The sequence below is a fragment of the Lutjanus erythropterus genome, chromosome 9, assembly GCF_056507025.1.
Source record: "Lutjanus erythropterus isolate fLutEry1 chromosome 9, fLutEry1.hap2, whole genome shotgun sequence".
Taxonomy (NCBI): domain Eukaryota; kingdom Metazoa; phylum Chordata; class Actinopteri; order Lutjaniformes; family Lutjanidae; genus Lutjanus; species Lutjanus erythropterus.
The window spans coordinates 900,182-920,806 of NC_139325.1; the positions used below are offsets into that span (position 1 = coordinate 900,182).

The 20,625-nt window shown below is 38.3% G+C and overlaps 1 protein-coding gene across 1 annotated transcript in view; it reads right to left on the bottom strand.

Moving 5' to 3' along the window:
• The window catches only part of snrka (SNF related kinase a), an 82,898-nt gene that overhangs the window by 2,088 nt on the left and 60,185 nt on the right, over positions 1-20,625 (bottom strand). Inside the window, exons 4-7 of the mRNA XM_084725891.1 lie at positions 14,367-14,579; positions 7,073-7,207; positions 1,554-1,755; positions 351-466 (exon numbers count right to left, since the gene is read on the bottom strand). Of these exons, the coding sequence (XP_084582017.1) occupies positions 351-466; positions 1,554-1,755; positions 7,073-7,207; positions 14,367-14,579 (666 nt within the window). The remainder of the gene's footprint in view (positions 1-350; positions 467-1,553; positions 1,756-7,072; positions 7,208-14,366; positions 14,580-20,625) is intronic.

The following is a 20,625-nucleotide window of genomic DNA, read 5'->3' on the forward strand; positions in this document are numbered from 1 at the left end:
TATTATTTTGTCAATTGATTGTTTGGTCTATGAAATGACAGAAAACTAAAAAGTAACAATCAGAGTTTCTAAGGTGACGTCTTTAAAATGCATTTTGTCAGAATAAAAGCCAAAAATCTCAAAGATATTCAGTTTACATGACATAAAACAGAGAAAAGTGGCAAATATTTACATCTGACAGCCAGGACAAGGAGGAACTTGAAAAATTACATTTTTGATATTGACTCTGGTTCCACACATTTTATCATTTACTTTACTTTTTCCTTCAGTGATGATGGAGGTGAATATTTCGTAAAAACCAATACAAAAAAAAAATTGACTTGTGAAAACTGAATCCACGTGTGTCAGACCTGAATAAGCAGGTTCGCTGCTTGGCTGCTGCTGCTGCTGAGGTGGATGGTGTGGGTGCCCTGGTGGTCCCAGAACCAGACCCAGGAGTGGGGCCTGAGGTGGCAGCACAGGCTCCCTGGAATGAGACGAAACAGTGGCCACATACATTAAAATGAATTAAAAGGATGTTAAGTATCCTTTATGTTCAGAAACTCAAAATCGTGCATTGGGCTGGGAACTGAACACTGACACTTTTATGGTACACAGTATTGAAAAATGCCTTGTCATTCAGTACCAAATTTCAATACATAAGCTGCAGATCTCATCAGCGCCAGTGAGCTATTGAGCACACAGCATCCTTTACTTCTATTAATGTAGGTGATTGACCATGTAACGTTATATGTTATAGAGGTATGCAAGAGAAACACTACATTAACTTTACACCCAGAGTCTGGGATTTTTTTTCTTTTTCCCAGCAGCTGTTTATCTGCACAGATAACTTTGTGCTGCTTGTTAGCTACCCACTGCAGCTAACCTGTCAGCTGATCTGCAAGTCTGTTCACCACATCATCCTGCAGGATGGATTCCCCGGAGCATTGATAACCTTGAGCTGAGGTGGAGGGCTTTTCTGACAGCAAGCATGGTGCTGCTTTCAGACTGAAGACCATGGTAAAAGTGGAGAAACACTTGAAGTTGACACAGTGGATGGTTGTCAGATCTTGACTAGCTGCTCTTAGACACAGAGGAGGTAAGAGGTCTCACTCTTCCACTATTTCTGAGTACCGCAAACTCGACTCATGCAGTTGTTCCCTTCTTCTTTTTTGGATTAGGCAGACTGCTGTTTGTTCCAACTGTTCTTCCTGACAGTTATCTATATTTTTTATAGACCAGTCCCGCTCAGATATTCCATCAGTTTCTTCATTTTAGCCCAGTTATCCAGGTTGAGTAAAGTGTGCAGTTTTTCCAGCTGCTCTCCGGTCTTCAGATTCCTCCTTTGAAGCGAGAAATTGTACCAAAATGTAATTTTCTTTTCATTAAAATTAATTTGATAAAATTGCTATAGAGAAAAGTAATGTTATGGAACCGGTTTCGAAGTCAAGGTACTGGTATCATAAAACTGAGCACCAACCGAGCCCTTACCATGCCTGAATGCACGTGTCCTAAAAAAAAAAGACAAACCGAGCCAAACCTTTTTCTTCTCTGTGTGACGAAGATGAGGGTACCTGTGCTGCCAATCCTGGAGAGTCTGTCACCGTCGTCTCTTCTCGTCTGCCCAGCTCCAGCAAGCCTTTGGATCGATGTCCGTTGAGCAGGTTCTCTGCGCTGCGGGCCGGGGACTGAGGGCCTCCAGCATGGGAGATGGAGGATGCTGCCAGGCTGTCCTCTATGTCCTGGTGCATGTCCACTCTGGTGGGCCACGACTGCCTGCAGAGAGAAGACAGAAGGGATTCAACTCGGAGTTTAATATTTTATCCACTTTTAAGTTTTTTTCCATTTTTGATGATTAAAAGGCCTCTGTTTGCTTTGGCAGGAGAGTTTAAAGTGACTTGCAAAGTTATCAGCTAGTAAAAATCTTTCCTCTGAGTTTTAGAAGAGATCATACAGACAAATATAGACAATCTGCAAGGGAGTAGAGAGGAGAGGGAGATAACACACAACTTCAAAGATGCTGTATATAAGTTGTTCCACTGAAACATGCAAATATCGTACCACACTGTTTCAGATCACAGTGAGACGAGTAACATCACATCCTCACTGAACTCTACTCTGTTTACTGGAAACCAGGACTCTTTGCTTAATCAGCCCAACAGAAGTGCTTGCAGGTCATTTATGTGTGGGCTCTGCGATATTCAGTGTTTGTCATTGTTTAATAGTGCTGCAACACAAAGGCTACACTGTGTATTTGTTTTCATTGTCAGCTCCTCCATTCACTGACACTGAATGATGCACCAATTAAACACAGTCTGTCTGTCTCGACCTGAAGACAGCAGGAGCAGAGTTTGTGGAGCAGATTAGTCGGCATCGCATGGGGACAGAGAGCTGTGAATGTCAGCCGCTGGAAAAAAAAGCTGAATATCATCATGCTCGAGCTAATGTGGAAGATGGTGTCATCCTGTGTAGTGAGAGCCAGCAGCGCTTCTCTAAACAACACTGAGACAAAGTGTGTCAGTGTACAAATCATCACTTGCCTTCGCTAATTACATAACCTTGTGTGTGACAACGCCTCTATTTACTGTTTGAACTTAAGTCTTGAGCAGTCACCACTTCCTCGCCACCTCACACACAGGTGACAGGACGTGTGTTGTGGTGCAGACAGTTACTATGGTTACCATCACATCTGCACCAACAATGTATTTTGTCTTATTTTTTTTAATGAACAGTGAATATCTGCTGGTTCTGTTGAGGCTTTTTAATCAGGGGAGAGGAGGGTAAGCACTGAGGAGACATTAGTCCTCCTGCTGGGACAATTTTCTAACACCACTAACCGGTCTGTGTGACAAAGGAGCTCTACTAGTAGGATGAAAGATATGAGAATGATATGTTGGGTTTCTACTGCATGTTACAGTATTTGACAGTTTAAATATCATATGACATCTATGAATTGGTCAATGTTTGAATTGGTTTATGCATAATATAAACCAATTCTTTATATTTCGTTGTTAACAAATTAGGACCAATATATCCAATGAACAGGAAATTTTTACAGTTGAAAAATGCTTTTTTTTAGTTCAACTAGACAAACTATGTAGTGCAGAAACTGTTTCTAAATGAACTTAAATACATCGCTATTTGACTACATGCAATGATCCCTCAAAAGTGGTCAAGATATATAATCCTGAACGTATTCTGGCTCACAAGTCACACATTCAAGATCCAGTGTAGATTTCCATGGCCTGCTCAGAGTTTTACCTTACTTACTTTACCAGTTATCCTTACCTTACCTTACTTTGCCCTTATTGTTTATATTCTTATTTGTATTATTAGTATTATTCTATTTTACTTATTGTATTATTCTTGTACTCTTTAATTGTTCCTTACCTGTTTCATTCTCATTCTCACTGTTGCTGCTATGACTCCAGAATTTCCCTCTGGGAGTTTAAAAAAGGTTTATCTTATCTTAATAGAGACAGATTATTTAACAGTTTAACAATAAACATACCTGTCCAAAATTATATATATATATATATATATATATATATATATATATATATATGTATATATATATATATATATATATATATATATATATATATATGTATATATATATATATATATATATATATATATATATATATGTATATATATGTATATATATGTATATATATATAAATATATAAATATATATGTATATATATATATATATATACACACATATATATATATATACACACATATATATATATTTATACAGTTTGCATTGATAATATTGGTTCGTTAATGATGGCAGAGAACTTGGCCACAGGGAGATTTGCACTACAAACAATCTACAAGGCCCTGTTCGGAAATACTGCAGCTTTTGGTCCAACTGCAAAACCATGAAACCTTCAGATAAAGCTGTATGTTAGACACTAAAAAATTAATTAGGAATCAATCATTTGGGGCATTTGGTTAATTTGTTTGTGTTTTATGTGACTTTGGTGAATCTGAGCTACCCTTTTAAACACACAATGACACAAATAAACTGAACAATCAAGCCTGCAGTAGACCAGCAACTCCCATAAATGACTGATTTCTCCTGCAGAGTTCGGTCCTTTTGGAGAGAGTGATATTTGGTTTCAGTTTCTCATCATAAAAAGGCTGTCTGAAGTATAGTGTTCAAAATATTCTAAATACAGCATGCACTTGTTTACACTGATTTTTTTAGATGGCTAAAATACATTTGCAGCCGATCCTGTGGACAGCAGTTCATTGCTTAACCTCTGTGCTGGTACTCCTGTCTGCTTCTCCTAATTGGTGGTGTGCCAGCAGCCATCTACTGTAGGTAATGCCACTGACTATCCACAGTAACTCAAACAACCCCACGTCAAATGATCTGACCTATCCCTTTAACGAAGGCCAAAAGAGACAAGTTCACATTCAGCCTACTTATCTTGGACACAGCAGTTGTATTGTAATCTATCTACTAAGGGCCTCACCCACAGTAAGAGACACTTTGTCTTTAAGCATTGTTTAAGTAACTGATTCAGAATCCAGTTTTGAGGATGTGGGTGTGTTACTGTACATGTAATTGTCTGTGTGTGTGTGTAGTAGTAGGCCTGGCAGTGGAACAGCCCCTGGTATGTGGGTCAGCCTGAGCCAATCAGCAGAGGTCTCCCTTAAACACATTAGTCACTATCTTTTGGACGGGGATCACAGCACAGGAGGCTAAATATTCATTTCACTGGCTAGTAGACTGCAGCTACTGAGGGAGCACGAAGAAGGATAAAGAAGCACCATCATACCTGGCACTTTGTTAAGCATGTGGATAGAGGAGGTGGTTATAATCATACCCTTCAATTCTTTACAAATCAGAAATATTCTCAGCTCACAGGATGATGCAGGTACCCACTATAGAGGCCTATTATGGTGTTTGTGCAGGTCTCTGTTGCTATGTACATACTGCCTGTGGAAAATGTGATGACTCATGTTTCCTCTTATGTTTTGTCTTGTGTCTGAGATGAGGAGCACTTGTGTTGCCATCACCAAGTACTCTTAATATCTGTATGACCCAACACAGACTAACACTCATGTGTTTCTATTTTTGAATGGTATCATGAATAGAGATGCTGTAAAAATAAACCCCAGATATAAAAAATGGTTGCCTTCATGCTTTAAATTGGCTTATTAAAGAATTTCTTGGACTTAAAGCAACCTCTGTGGAGAGGGAGGAATGTGGAGGGAGCCGTGCCAGTGTTTCACCACCACAGCTGTCCCCACTGAAGCCTCCTCACTCCGCTCTTCCTTATTTGTTCCTCTCCTCTGCGGCACTTCCTTTTATAACTGTGCACAATCCAGGTCTCCTCTTCCCTCTCGGAGGAACAATGTTGGCGAGGAAGCAGTGAGGAAATTCTTAGACAGCTAAAGGGATAAAGTACGATATGTTTTCTTAGCTTTTATGATTATGTTGACGGACTGAAGTGGAACTTTTATCCCTTACCTCACCCGTAAAAGAGAGGAATGTACAAACCCCAATTCCCAAAAAGCTGGGACTGTGTAAAACATAAATAGTGACTGATGGAAAGTGGAAAAGTGTGCTGTGGTCTGATAAGCCCACATTTTAGATTTTGGAAATCATGGATGTTGCATCCTCTGGGCTAAGGAAAAGAACCATCAAGATTGTAACCAATGCTAACTTGTAGGGTTGTATGTAGGGTAAGAATCTGGTGATTAAATACGTATCACGATACAGGGGTTACAATTCAATACACTGCAATATATTGTGATACTGTACTGTAAGCAAGGTATATTGCTATCTTTTTCATCTAACTTTAGGAAAACTGTCATAGCATAAGGAACACACCACCATATGCATCAAATCTGAGTTAAAGTTGACTTTAGACTGCTCTGCCTGCAGTCAGGGGCCAGTTTTACAAAGATAGATTTTGTCTATAACAGACCGTCAGGCTTCTGATAGATGTCTAAATTTATCTGTTGCACATAGCAATTTAGTTCTTGACTCTCTTAAGCAGGATTATGCCACAATGAATTCTGGGTAAATTAAGACCTTTTCCCAGAATAAAAAATAATGTCCAACAGAGTGACTGTGTCCAACCACTCAGCTCTGTTTACCCCAGCAGAAATTCAGTGTCTTTTGGAGGAATTCAATCGTTACAAGGACAGTGTTAGTCCCACCATTGAGATGAGCATCAAAGATGTTCAAAAGTATATAAAAATATGGTACAAGAATTCATTGCTCTCTCCATAAAAATGTTAGCAAACCACAATTTATTAGACCCGTTCTCCTCTTTTTTTGTTATTGGGTGCTACTGATCAGTTGACTCGGGGTAAGGTGTCTAAGTTCTTTTGGCTTATATTTAAGTCTTTCTTTAGGAAATGGTCCAACTTGCAGCAGACTTATCAATAAATTAAGACAGTCTAAACTATTTTTTGCGACCTGACCTGTCTCCCATTGACAATGTGTGGTGCATTATGAAGAGCAAAATGCAACAATGGAGACCTTGGACTGTTGAGGACCTGAAGTCATGCTGCATTGTGTTTTAATTTTACACAATGTTGTGAGTTTTTTTTTAATTAGACTTTCTCAAACATTACAATGACTTAGAATGATGATGGAAAATCGAAGAGACTAAGGCACAGATTGAAAATACTGTTAAAAAACTACTGATAGTTCAGACTATTACCTCTGCTCCAGCTCCCCTGAGCCCAGCAGGTGAGGCCCAGTGAACCCAGAAATGGAAATGAACCCTTTGGAGATGTAACCAAGTCTTAAGTAAGTGTGGCTGAGCTCTGCACAGTGGAGCCAGAGCGGCCTACAGTGTGAGGCGGTGAAGCCAGATAGGTCAATTACTCTCTTCTCGGCTCATACTATGACTCAGATAGTCATTATGATGATAAGCGCTGATATTTCTTACTCATGCTCTTCACTAGCTCATTATTTAAAAACATAAAAAAGGTTATTATTATTGCAAAGGATTCTCCTTTCGCTCAAATATTAGCTGTTGTGATCATGTTTGCTGTGTCACTGCATCTTGTCAGGCTATTGCTCTGACAGTGTTCCTGCAGGATTGTACTGTTTCTTTACCTGAACTGTGCCTTGATGTTGCTGGGGCTGGACGAACGAGTCTGGACCTCCTTCTCCTGCTTCTCTCTCAGGATCCTCTCTGCTAGCAGGTAGTATGTGGCTGTGATGTGGTTGTATTTGTTGGTCTCCAGGGCTCTGAAACAACAAAGTCACATTAGGGGCATGTAGAAAGGGAAAACATACAGTGCAGGAAACAGGACAGAAGGACAGACCATCACAAATAAGGGTTACTATGTGGCAGCATCAGAATGCTGGATGTCTACATTATAGACAATCCAAAATAATTAAACCAAAGTATATGAATTCTTTTCCAAGGCAGTGGTTAACACTAATTGTAAAATGTCACAATAATTAATATCTCCAACACCACATCACAGATAGATGTGGCTGTGAGTGGTTAAATTTGATGATTTCTACATTTGTCTAAGGCTGCAACTAACATTTATTGATGATTATTTTCTAATTTGTTAACCTTTTTGTTGAAAACTGTGGAAAACGCCTGCAAGAATTTCCCACAGATATCTTCAAATGTCATGTTTTTTTCCAACCAACAGTCCTAAATCCTCATTTATGACAAAGAAAAGCAGAAAATCAACAAATTTGAGAAGCTGAAATCAACAAATGTTTCACATTTTTGCTTTAAAAATGAGAAAAATGGTTGTTTGATTATAAAAATCATTGCAGATTAATTTTCTGGTTGACTAATTGATTAAGTGACTGACAGCAGCTCTACATTTGCCAAACATAACTTTAAAACAAAACAAATGTGAAAGTAAATATGAAAGATATTTTGACTGAAATTGCATTTGCGATATGCTATATGATTAGTGGAAATGATCAGTTTTGCATTACAATTTTTGTGTTCACTGAAAAAAAATAAACTATTAAAATTGTGATGATGAGATATTTATTGAGGTCTGAACCCAACAAACATGTTATCTTTCAACTGGAGAATCAGACAGGTCATTTATGCGGCACTACAGTACCTCAGTACTACAGTATTATAATGCTGTTTAATATAATAATTATGCTTCTCATACATTTTTCCTTTTTCAAAAAAATTAATTCTGATTCTGTGATTTCGATACTGCACTTGGCCATATTGTGATTGTACTGCAATTGCTATTAATTTTGCAGCCCTAGTCCTAAGCACTGTCTTTATCAAAAAAAGGTCACTGAAGACTGTCTGGTTTTGCTGCGTTGCAAGCCACAATTCGGACAAAATAATAAAGACTGAACTGAACTCTTGGTCTTGAATGAGCAAGTAGACAATTATAGTAATATTTTTTGCACTTTCGATTTTATCAAATGTTAGTACTGTATTGTTTTTAAACATGTAATACTGAAACATATCAATACTTTGATACATGGAGTAACCTTGAGTAAACTAAGCTAATAAATAAAAATGGAGATCACTCACGAGCAGAACTGCTCATTGGATAATCACAACACTGAAGAATCAAGTATTTTATGGTTCTAAACCATAGATGACAAAGCAGACACATCTCAGGGCTGCACAAGACAAGTGGAGAGCAGAGCAGCAAAATAAAGTAACAGTCAATGAAACTGTTAGTGGTTAATGTCAACAATATGCATAGATACCAACATTGCCACAAACCTAATACATCCACCTTTCTAGTGGAAAACATTGACAGTCAACAACATCAGCCTCAACATCAGCATCAGGTCATCAGCATCATCATCAACAGCGACAGTCAGCAGCAATGTTCGTTTGAAAACTTCACTGCAGCAGGTTCAAAGGATTTCCTGAATCTCTATGAGGAGCACCCGGGCATCACAAGTCTGTCAGTTCCTCCGCTCACTAAAAACATTATGATGATGATCCTCATTTTGCACAACACTCTTGAGCTTCCTACTCATTCTCTTCTCCATTACCACTTCTGACAAGTCAGGGGTTAAATCAGTAATGGATCCTACATTGTTCACTAATCTTGTTTTTGCCCCTCCAACAAACAACAGCATATAAAGAACATTTTCTAAAATACTTTGATTTCAGAAAGGAACCACCTGCTTGCTTCCTACGTTTTCACCACACTCATCCTCAGAACCTGCGCCAGAAGCTTGTAAAAAGGCCATCAACAATTTATATGCTTTATTTATATGATTTGTCTGAGGCTAAGTGGCCCACTGGCATTGTTTGAGAGATGGTTTTCAGGATAATAACAGAAATGGAGCCACAATATAAAATTTCTAAGTTGCACAGTGGAGCTGTACAACACCACAAAGGAAAGAATAGAGTATATTGTATGGGTATACAGAATTGCATGTTTGTCATTTTTAGCATTGACATATTACACCGTTACATTTGCCCAAATCATCATGAAAAAAATAAACAAACAAAAAACAATCATACTGCACTGACCTGCTGATAAAGACATGTCACAGTCTAACACTTCTAACAGGCCCCAGCAACATTACCTGATATGGCCTGTGCAGTTTGAAATGATCTTATTATATACCATTGTCAAGCATGACCTGGTGACCTCTGTGACCACATATGACATGTGGAGTCTGTATATAGAGATGATTCCCAGAGCAGCCAGTGGGATTAGAGCTTAATCTCTGCATATTAATGGAACTAATTAAATCCCGAAGACTGCTGCCAACAGCTGTACACACAGGAGGAGTGAGAGCATTAATGCACTGTGTATGTGTGTTTGTAATCTCATTTTGAGCTTCAATGTCCTCATTTGTGCACAGAAGTACTGTTTCTACTTGTAGGCCAAAGCACAGGTGGTTTCCATATGAGAATAATCTTTAGAAATGCTGATTCGTTAGAGGAGTCACAATATGTTTTATTCTAATCTATCATTCAATACAATTCTGTTGATTCATACATGTGGTCACAACATCTAAACTTGAACAGTTGTACAAAGCAGTGCTGTGGTCTCTTGTTCTTCCAGATCTTGTGTCAAATATTTCACTTTAGTCAGATTTAATTCTATTACAAAAAAAAAGTAAAAAAAACATTGAAATGGAAGGAATCATCTATTATCACCTAATGGCCTTTATTTAGCTCAACAGGCTTATCAGACACATGGCAGTAGCTCTAATTTTGCCTGTGAAAGTATATGTTATCATATTGTAGTAGCACATATCCTTGTTTTCCGAGCTTATTTTCAATTTCCTGGTAAAAGCCTTCGGCCAGCTCAAAAGGCACAATCCCTAACTTTCCATACAGGTTTTTAATGTGAACAATTGTTGAGCTTTAGAGAAAACTCAAGAATGAAAACAGATTATGTTTTATTGAGGATTAGTCTGAAAATGTACATTATGCTGAGTTTACTCTTCAACCTCCTGTCAATGTTTATCCAGCATTTATTAGCCGTCGACTTATTTGTGCCAGATACTATTTGAGATTGTGCTATTTTAAATTACTGGCTTTTACTTGAGAACTTACTGTTCTCAAGGACCAATATTGGTTGCATTAAGACAATTATGATTGGGCTGTTACACGTGCATAAGCTGAGAATGTAAATCCTCATATGAATATATAGGAAATAAGTGCCTTTATTCCATAGATTCCATCGAAGGACCCCATGACACTTGTTGCCACAGATACCAGCACATCATTTGGCTTAACGGAGATATTTACAGATGTATCATGTGACTAATAGACTGCTTTTGTAGTTGGAAGCAAAAATCTCAAATTAAAGTTCTGTGTGCCAATATTTTAATGTCTCCATAAGTAGTCATATTTTAATGAATTACCTGGGAGACCTAGGCTATAAAGCAGAAATGACAAACAAACCTTCAAATAATTCTTCAGTTGGCTAAGCTCCCTATTGTAAAAAATTAATTTCATTTTACATTTTTATTTTACATCAATAAAGAAATTACAACTTCTGTGTTTCAGATAACTTAATTCACAATGCAAGTATTAAAAATCATACCCTCAAGATTTTTACAAACCCTGTTATAGCGTAATGCCTAGATACCTCCCAAGCCTAATATCCATACATTCATACATATACATAACTCTCTCCTTCCAGTCTGTTCCAGCAGCTCAGGCTGTGATTAGAACATACTATCTGCAGCTACACTTAATTTTACTTCAGAAACTTCTATTAATAAATACAATGCTGCTGCTTCATTTAATCAAGTGGGGGCATAGCTAACTGAGTGGCAGGCCAGGGGCATTGTGTATTGAAGGATGAGAGTCAATCCATGCTCCCTCTCTGTAACTGAGTGCTGTAGTGAATGAAAACCTCCCAGACTTTTGAGATACAGCTCTTTATAGCACGCAGACTGTGAGAGCTAAGCAAGGTCTCTGCTGTGTGACACTTCAGCTTATGAAAGAGCTACTGTAGCAGACAGGAGGAGAGAATGTAGGTTAAAGCACAATTGTAGTAACACAACATCACACAGACACACACTGTCTGCCACAACAGATCCATCAAAGTTTGATGCTCTGTAGGAAAGCCTGGTTCATAAAATCTGTGAGCCACAGATGTACAGTTTATCTCCCGAGCTTGATCACACAGTATCTATTAAGACAAATGTATGCTCATCTGTCAACATACAAACCCACACATTTACATGCCCTATTAGTGTGTACACAGAAATATGATGAATTTGTAGTAGTGTTGTAGCTCTCACAGGAAGAGCAGAAAGACAAAGGTAAAAGGTGCAAATAGAGAATGTCAGCACTCAAAGTGGTGTGTATACTGCATGCGTGTTTGTCTCCATCAAACAACAGGTATTTCCACAGAGGAAGATAAAGTGAACTGTGAAACATGGTTGACAGGAACATGTGTGAACTAGAAATCACGCCTCTGAAATCAACAGCTGTTCTCTCTTTAATTCTCTAATGTCCTCCCATGCAACTCGGTTTCTCCTCCTCAGCATGGAGCTGCACACCAGGTTTCTCTCATAGCTGCAGGGTAAAGATGAGACGTTTCTTCGAGTGACTGTCTGTCAGCACACCCCAGGAGTCGTGTAAGTGCTGTGTGTGTTGTCTTGTATGGCTCCTCACACGTCAGTATAGTGAAACAGAAACAGGTGGACTCACATTTTATGGAGGTACAAAATGGAGCAGTGTGACTGCTATCAAAGTAAATGCATGTGGCTGTGTGCAGGCTGCAGGTCTAGTTTTCATTGATTGATGTGTGTGGGTGAGCATTATTTACAGCTGAATTATCAGATAATCACCCGTTCAGTATTTCTGTACAAGAATTTGTGTTTGTGCAGGAGGGGATCTTTTAAATTACATATTTGTCTTGATTAGCAATGAAGGTGCTGGTGACTGATTATACACTGATGAGAGTTCAGTTCAAAACAATCTTTTCAATAGATAGTTCAGATATAAATTTTGAATTTATAATTTGCCCTATAGAGCCTTCATCACCTACTTGTAGAGAGTTGAGCAAAAAAAAATATCTACTTGTTTTCTTGTCCATTTTTCCCACTAGACAAATATTGCGCATGCCTTTCGGGGCTGCCTCCTTCAAAGTCTGCATTTTATAAATGTCATAACGGTCCAACAGGACTGTGCATTTCAGACTCTCAAAACTTCCACATTATTTTGCTCACATCTGGTGGATACAACCAATATTTTCTTCTTTGTCAATGTATTTAACAGCTCTAAGCAGGGTTGAACAAGTTTTATGAAATATCTTACTGCAATTAATTTGACTGATATTGCAATTGCGATATTATCTGTGATATTAGAGGAAGGATAAGTTTTACATAATTCAAATTTTCATTGAAAAACAAATTAAAACAATTATGATGTTTTAATTGCGTTACTTTTCAGGGATCTGTACTAAACAAAGATGTTGTCTGAAGTCTAGAGAATGACACCTCTGCAGTGCCACAAAATGTATTAATATATGCAGTAATATTTACTGCTAACACCCAAATGTAATCCAGCAAGGTGGAAAGTAAGAAGAAGTTGTATGTAAACTGCGTCAGAATAAAGTGGCATTATAACCACTGGAACTGAGCAATGTGCAACCACATTTAGCACAGACATGTTAAGTTACACTCAGAAAACCGATATGACAGCTACCAAATGAAACCTTTACTACCCCTACTACTCAGCTAGTCTAAATTTTAATTTCCATTTAACCAACAGGGAAATTTGGCATTAGGAATATCCCTACTGGAAACACAACTGCACAGCATAAATAAGGCCTCATGCAGACCGACATTAGCACTGCGTCAAACAACACAAATGTACCAACGCAGAAAAATCAAGTAAAACAACAACACATGGTCATCGACAAAAACAGCTGTCCCTAGCTCAGCTTTTTCCACTGAGTTGGCCAATTAAATAAATGTAAGACCTAAATCCCTGTACATTACTTTGGAATGTGAACAGCATGTTTCTACTCAATAACTTTTGATAGACAATGACTGTAATAACTTAAGGTTACAAAACCATAAGCAATACACTGCTGTGCAGAGTTTTAGCCTTCAAACACATGGATCAATTATTTAAACTGGCCTTCGTGGACTGTATACGATTGTCTCACCTGTACCTGAAACAACACTCCCCCACACAGTGCTGTCTGAGCCTGCAACTGGTTTTCATTAGCAGCCTGGATATGTTGTGAGTCACTAGATGGCTGCTTTTATACCTAATACAGATGGAATTATCAGGATATACTGTATTTACTATTAACCTAGCCTAAGCACTTATTATGTTATAAAAGATTTAAAATGTTAAGCAGTGCACACACCACAATGGTTTAAAAAAGTAGAACTAGAAAGAGAAAAAAAACCAATAAGGATTGCCTGAACACCATTAATGTTATCTTTGTTAGGCTATGGGCAAGGAAACATGATTATGCTAAAATGGAATCTGTGTCAGCTGGAGTGGAGGTGCAGGTTCAGTCTATTAGCTTTCTTTCCTCTAAAAGCTACTATTTTAATCAGTGGTGTTCTTCAAAACAGGCAGTCCCTGAATTCAAACGTCTTCTAAGCATACGCACACCAAAACACCACTCACTGCTCATCTCTGTTGCTCTGACTGATAGTAGTTTGCAAGTCTTGGTCATTATATTATCAAGTGCAGAATCTCCATGACCAGTTTTGACTGACAAAGTCAACAGCTGCAATTCTGTTTGGGTACCTAACATTTTACTAGACTTTGCATTTTAAGGCAAATGAATGAGGAATGGCAGGGTATAGCACAAAGCTTATATGAAAGCAATGTTGCAGAGTATTGCCAACTGGCATTACATCCTTGTGTGCAAGAATTAAAAGATGTCTTTGAGCTTTGTACTCTAGCTTGTACACCTGACAGAATCACAAACATAGCACAACTTACTCGACTATGGCCTCTCGGTCTGCAATGTCTCCCAGCACCATGCGCTGGATGATGCTGTTGTGTTCCTCCTCTGACAGGTTCTTGTGGGAGACCAGGGGAGTGTTGTACTTGGTAGCTGGAGATGGGTCAACCCCTTGCAGCCAGGCATGGCTCTCAATCTCCTCCAGGGAAGCCCTTCGCTTGGGATCCCTCTGAAGCATACGATCTATGAGACTGAAGGAGGACAGGAGGGGGGAGGGACAGAAAGGATAAATGTTTTAATTAATCTGAATCTTAAATTCATAGAAATCCTTTAAATGGTTACACATGATCAGTTTAATTGATGTGAGTGTGACTGAGGGATGTGGTTTCCATCAGACAAACTGGACATTTGATTCTGGTTGATGCTGGTCACTTTGGCAGCTTGATTAATGATCCTTGAGCATGTGGCCTACTCTGGAGTGCAAGAGAGCTGTGCCTGGGTGTTTAGTTCATAGTGAGAACAGATTAGATGAGTTACTTGAGGAGAAATAGATTCCATCTGCATGCTTACAAAGTGCTGGTGCTGCCTGACTGCTTCCTAGGTGCTTGAAGGTCTCCACCTGCTCCGCCACCTGCCCCTTCAGCCCGAGGGAACAGACCCATCAGCACCATGTAGTCAGAACTATTGATGAGTGACTGGTGGGATTCTACAACTCTGCTCCTCAAAACATTAACACTGTCACATCAATCTTGCCCTTCTGGTGTTGAACTGTGCCTTCACTTTGTTTTGGTGGAATCTGATCGCTTTGTAATTTAATGAGGATGAGCACCCCTGGCTTTCAGAGTAAAACAAAGATTTTGAATTTAATAAGCATAAAGCAGTGTAACCTACAGGCCCTGAGGGACAGACATTCATTATACAATGGTGACATTTTAAGACTGAAGTGCCCACTGTATAATTTCATCTTGACTGTTAATGAACAAATTATGTCTATGTTGCTGTTGAAATAATGTTTAAAACAATTCAGGCCACAGGTTTTATTGTTGCTGCTGGTGGAAAACTTTGAAGACAAATCAAAACTCAGTATCTGTCGGAGGAGTTGAAAAGATGTTTGTGATGAGATGATGCTGAGGAGCACCTGTTTGCCACAGACGGAAAACACAGCCATGACTTTGCCTGTAGTGTCCATTTTTTCCTCTCCCCTAGTTTCCCTTCTTGTAGGTAGAAGTGCATGACTAAAATTGTCACATATTTTTTACTGGTTTCCTCAATAAGTTCTTGTCTGCTAGCAGAGAAATCGTACTTCAGTTGAATACTGAATTATGAAGACACAGGCTACATAAAATAAGTCCAGCATCAGTCTGATTTAGTGACAGTGTCGTTGCATACCCTACTATGAAAAGTCTGTTATGATAATTAAAATTGAAAAAACAAGTGTAGCCTTCCAAAGTTAGCCAACCTCACAAGATACTTGACCCAAATATCGAAGGTTCTTCTAATTCGAAACTATGAACTTGATATAAATCACTGATATGATATGAATTAAAGTTCAGTCCCGGCTATTTTTGGGATTGTTGTGGCCTAAAATGCCTCACGTCACGTCTAAAAACTGCATGCATGTTTTTTTTTAGGAATTTTTACAATGAAATTGCTGAAACAAGTGAAATTTGCAAAAATAAAAAATAAAAATAAAAATAATAATAATAAAATTGAGCTTTCTTTTGCAGAATTCATTAAAAATTGAATCTGTTCCAAGGAGAATAAAACCACACTGTTTTGAGTGTTCTTTATTTGTAATGAGCACATGCATCTAGGTGGTATTCCACAAAGAAGCTAAATCTTTTTGGAGCTCAAACTCAGTCAAAACGGCACTAAATTATAAAATATTAAAATGCACATAACATTGATATATTTAAATAACAATGACAACCCTTGTGTTCTTTTCAATACACACATACAAACAGTAAATAAAACACTGAGTTGGTTAATTGAGACATACATATATGACGTTTGCACGGGGGACTATGACTATGACTGGTGGAACTCACAAGAAGCCATAATGTTTGGTCAAATTTACACAAAAGTTGTGGTGACTGGACAAAATTACAAAGCAGTGCACAGTTCACAGGGATGGGTTAAATTTACGTTAACTGTTGTGATTTAAACATCGCAACTTACTTGCAAGCTTAATGTTTTGTACACTGCTCTTTACTGATAAAATAGAGAAGACATAAAGCCAGAGCTTAGCAAAACCATGCATTTTTCCAACCTTAGAGTCAGAACTGAGTCAATACCCAGTGCGACTAAATTATTTTTCACATTCACACAATAATTCACACTCATATATGGAGCGAAATGCTTGTAGTGTAGAGCCTGGCTGCTGTAAAGTAGACCAGCGGGCTGTGACAGCAGCAGGCTGAGGGCAGGTGGGCAAAACACAGTAAAAAGAAAAGATCAGCTTTATTTTAGACGATGCTGATCCATTAAAATATGCCCATGTTGGCCTCTAAACTGATCCTGAGGATCGGCTTGGGACATCCCTAGTAAATACCCTGCTTCATTTGAAAAGATGAATGACAAATGCTTTTACAGCCCTAACAGTCGTTTATAAGCAGCTCAGTAAATCTGCCACCAGTCTCCCCGGGTGGACACATTCTTTTTGTGATGTAGCCAACGTTACAGCTGTCTGCTGAACCAGGACTTGTTGTTCGAGTACAAACCAACCTGCTTTGTTGGTATGTTGAGGAAGAGCAGATGGAGCATTAAATATATGTTGTATAATGTACAGTGACAGACTGTGCCAGACGTAGGCTTTGACTGAGCAGAGGATGTGAAACTACAGCTGGTCAGCTGGCAGCTTAAATTCCACACAAACGACACTGTTGAAAGCTGAGATTGCAATTTAATAGGATTAGGTGGGATATGGAATCTACCGAAAAGACAGAAAAAGCATCATGCATCCAGGAGTAAAGCCATCATTGTCATCTGCATAATAAGGCAGAAAAAGAGGCATTAATCTGAGGTTGTACATTCTGCAGATGACACACTGACAAAGAGGAAAAAAGAAACAACAAGAAATCAGAGGAGGTAGCTTACTTCAAATGAAGAAGTTCTTCATTAGGAGACTAATGTCTACAAAACAAATCTATTTTCATTCAAATAATCTGGCCTTTCAAGGCCTTATTCAATAGGTAATGCCTCTGTTGAACTACAGGACCCACAATAATGTGGGTTGACTTGAACCACAAGTGGTACTTTTTGTGGCGGTTATGAAACCACCACAAAAAGCTAAATAAGTTTTACTGATACAGGTCTTGTTGTGACAACTGCACAGAAACACACCCATCCTCCTACATATTCACACATATAAAACTGAGAAACATGTGCAACCAAGCTGGAGCATTTCAACTCATTTTGGTTTTACTGAATTCATTTTTTCCAACTCCATCCAATCCTCAAGAGAGAGCAGACCATGGGATGGAGGCTACAGGCTAACAGGCTGGGCAGAGTGGTGCTCGGCTGTCTGTCAGTCATGCTGGGGATTAGTCAGAGCGAGCCAGGCTCCCCGAGGACTCCAACCAGCAGCAGCAGTAACAGCAAGAGCAGTGGAGGGGAGACAGAGGCAGCAGGGGAGGACCGACTATCTGCATACTGCCAGCAGCACACTGATAACAAACACTGTACTGCTAAGTTGGTTCATCACACACATGCTCAGACGTCGCCACAGATGTATACTTGAAACAGCATGTAGAGATGCACTTGTTGAATATGAAAGTATGGACAGACAAATTGACTGATTTTTAGTTTCTTGGTCAGGGTCAATATTCATGAGTTTTCCCAAAGCCCAAAGTGATGTCCTTAAATGTCTTGTTTTGTCCACAACTCAAAGATATTCAGTTTACTGGCATGAAGGAGTAAAGAAAGCAGAAAATATTCACATTTAAGAAGATGAAATCAGAGAACTTTTAATTTTTTTAAAGAAAATTATTCACACTGACTAATTGATTATGAAAATGGCAATTAATTTAATAGTCGATTTATAATTGATTAGTAGTTGCAGCTCTTGTCACAAGTCACACTAGAATCTGTTCTTCCTGACTGGATGTTAAGAAGACTTAACTTAAAAAATATAATAAAACAACATATATCATAAGTTAACATGTACAATAAAAGTAAAATGTAAGACAGTACATTTAAGTACACATGCAGGACAACACAAATTCAGCTCTAGAGGAGAGGAAGTGTGGTTTTACTGCGTCAGAGCAAAAGAAAAAAAAAAGAACACAAACAGACCTGTAGAGGCGTTGCTCCTGATCAATACTTAAGAACCAATTGTTATTTTCAGGCTTCAAAATCCACTTTCAAGCCCATGCTTTTCAAAAAAGAAACACTTTTAAAAGTTAAAAAGTTGCAGCTGCATCATTTTGTGTTTTAATGTTATTATCACGAATTCCCTGGAAATACCAAAATCAACTAATTAATATTGCCACAGCCTCATATAGTGTACCTGTGCTATTGACCTCCAAGTTGTCAAAAATCTATTTGAAATACAAAAAGGAAAACTGTCAATTTGGGACATAGTTTCGTCATAATAATGCACATGGTAAGTGCAGTTTAATCTCAAACAAACCTACAGCTTCATTGTCAATTCAGGAGACAATCTCTGTGTGTCAGGCAGATGTGAGTGAGCATGTTTGGGATGTGCTGTTTACAATGTTCAGAGAAATAACCTTCACTTGTTGTGTTTCCTGTAATGAAGACGTGTCATCCAAATGTAATACTATGACTCTTTTATGTGTGTTTAAACTAAGCTGTGAATGATACTAAAAACCTACAGCATAGAGGCATAAGTTCTATCAGGCTGTGGGTTCACAAACAAAAGTTGCTAGAAGGTTCAATTATCTGTTGGCTTTGGTGGTGAAAAGATGAAGACATGCCAGCATCAAATTTCAAAATCCACTGGCAGAATTGTAGCATCAACAGTATTTGCATCTACAGTATTTCAAATTTACACCATGTTGTTCAAAATAAGTTTTGTATCATGGAACAAGATGCCTGTAATACAGTTTGGATATGTCATGAAGATGCCAGCCAAATCAGGCATGGCTTCATACCAAGTAGATGTGGAGAGACTAGCTCAGATTCAGTCAAAAAGTTCTGCAGCCTTGGTCTGCTTAGATGAATCTATAGTCATAAAGTCAGAATTGTATTGTATTGTTTTTAAATATGTGGTACTGAAAAAGTACTAATACTTCCATACTTTTGGAAATCTTAATAGTTAAACTACTTGCTGTGACATGCTATAGGCTTTGTTTGCACCAGCAGCTGTGCATCTTTGTGGACTTGTACGTGCAATATCCAAATTGCAGGAGCTGCAGTGTTTTTGGTAAAATGTGTGACAAAACAGTGAGAACTGTATAGCTGCAGAGTCCTAGCCTGCAAGTCACGTTCTCCAGATGTCAGAAAACATATTTGTTTAGTACAAACCCCAACAAATGTCACATCACTATGATTTTGTCTTTTTTTTCTGTGAAAATGAAAAATGTAATGCAAAAAGACTTAGATTTTAGATATCATTATAATGTGATATAACAAGTGTTGACCTTTACTATGTTTAAAGGCTGTATTACAGCAAAGTGGTGTCATTTTGGTGACTCTTCTAGCTGTTCTATTACTGCCTTTACCCACTGAGTCATTACATCCACATTACTGATGAATATTCATCAAAAATAGCCTAATATTTTAAGAAAGCACTGACAGTCATCCAAACAATATTGTTCGATACACGTATTTGATCAAAACGATTGTGAAATATCTGGGTGCAGTTGATATGGACTTCATCAAAAAACGCTGGCTGCTGTGAGGCACTGACAAAAAGGTGACCTGACATTGCTGTCACGTTGCCGTCTGGCTGTGTTCAGGAGTGACATCACTAGTTATGATTGACCAAATATGTCTTATTGCAGGAAAAAACAGGACAAAATTAACATGGAAGTGTATAATATAATTGCTGCATTACAACAGAACTAAACTTGTGTGCATTGTTAAATCTAATGATTTGTTTTTAACAGCATGCAAATTAATTGTCCTAATAATTACACTCTGAAACCCTTTGCTGATGTTGTGCAGTAATTTCCTTTGCTCCTATAAAGGGCAACAAATAATTAGCACCCCTGTTAAGTGCAAATCACATCCACCAAAGCATCTTTCAGCAAATAAATGACAAGTCCCAAAACCTAAGCAGGTGTACACTTGAAGAATGTGTCTGAACATCTTAGAAGCAACAGACAGCACTGG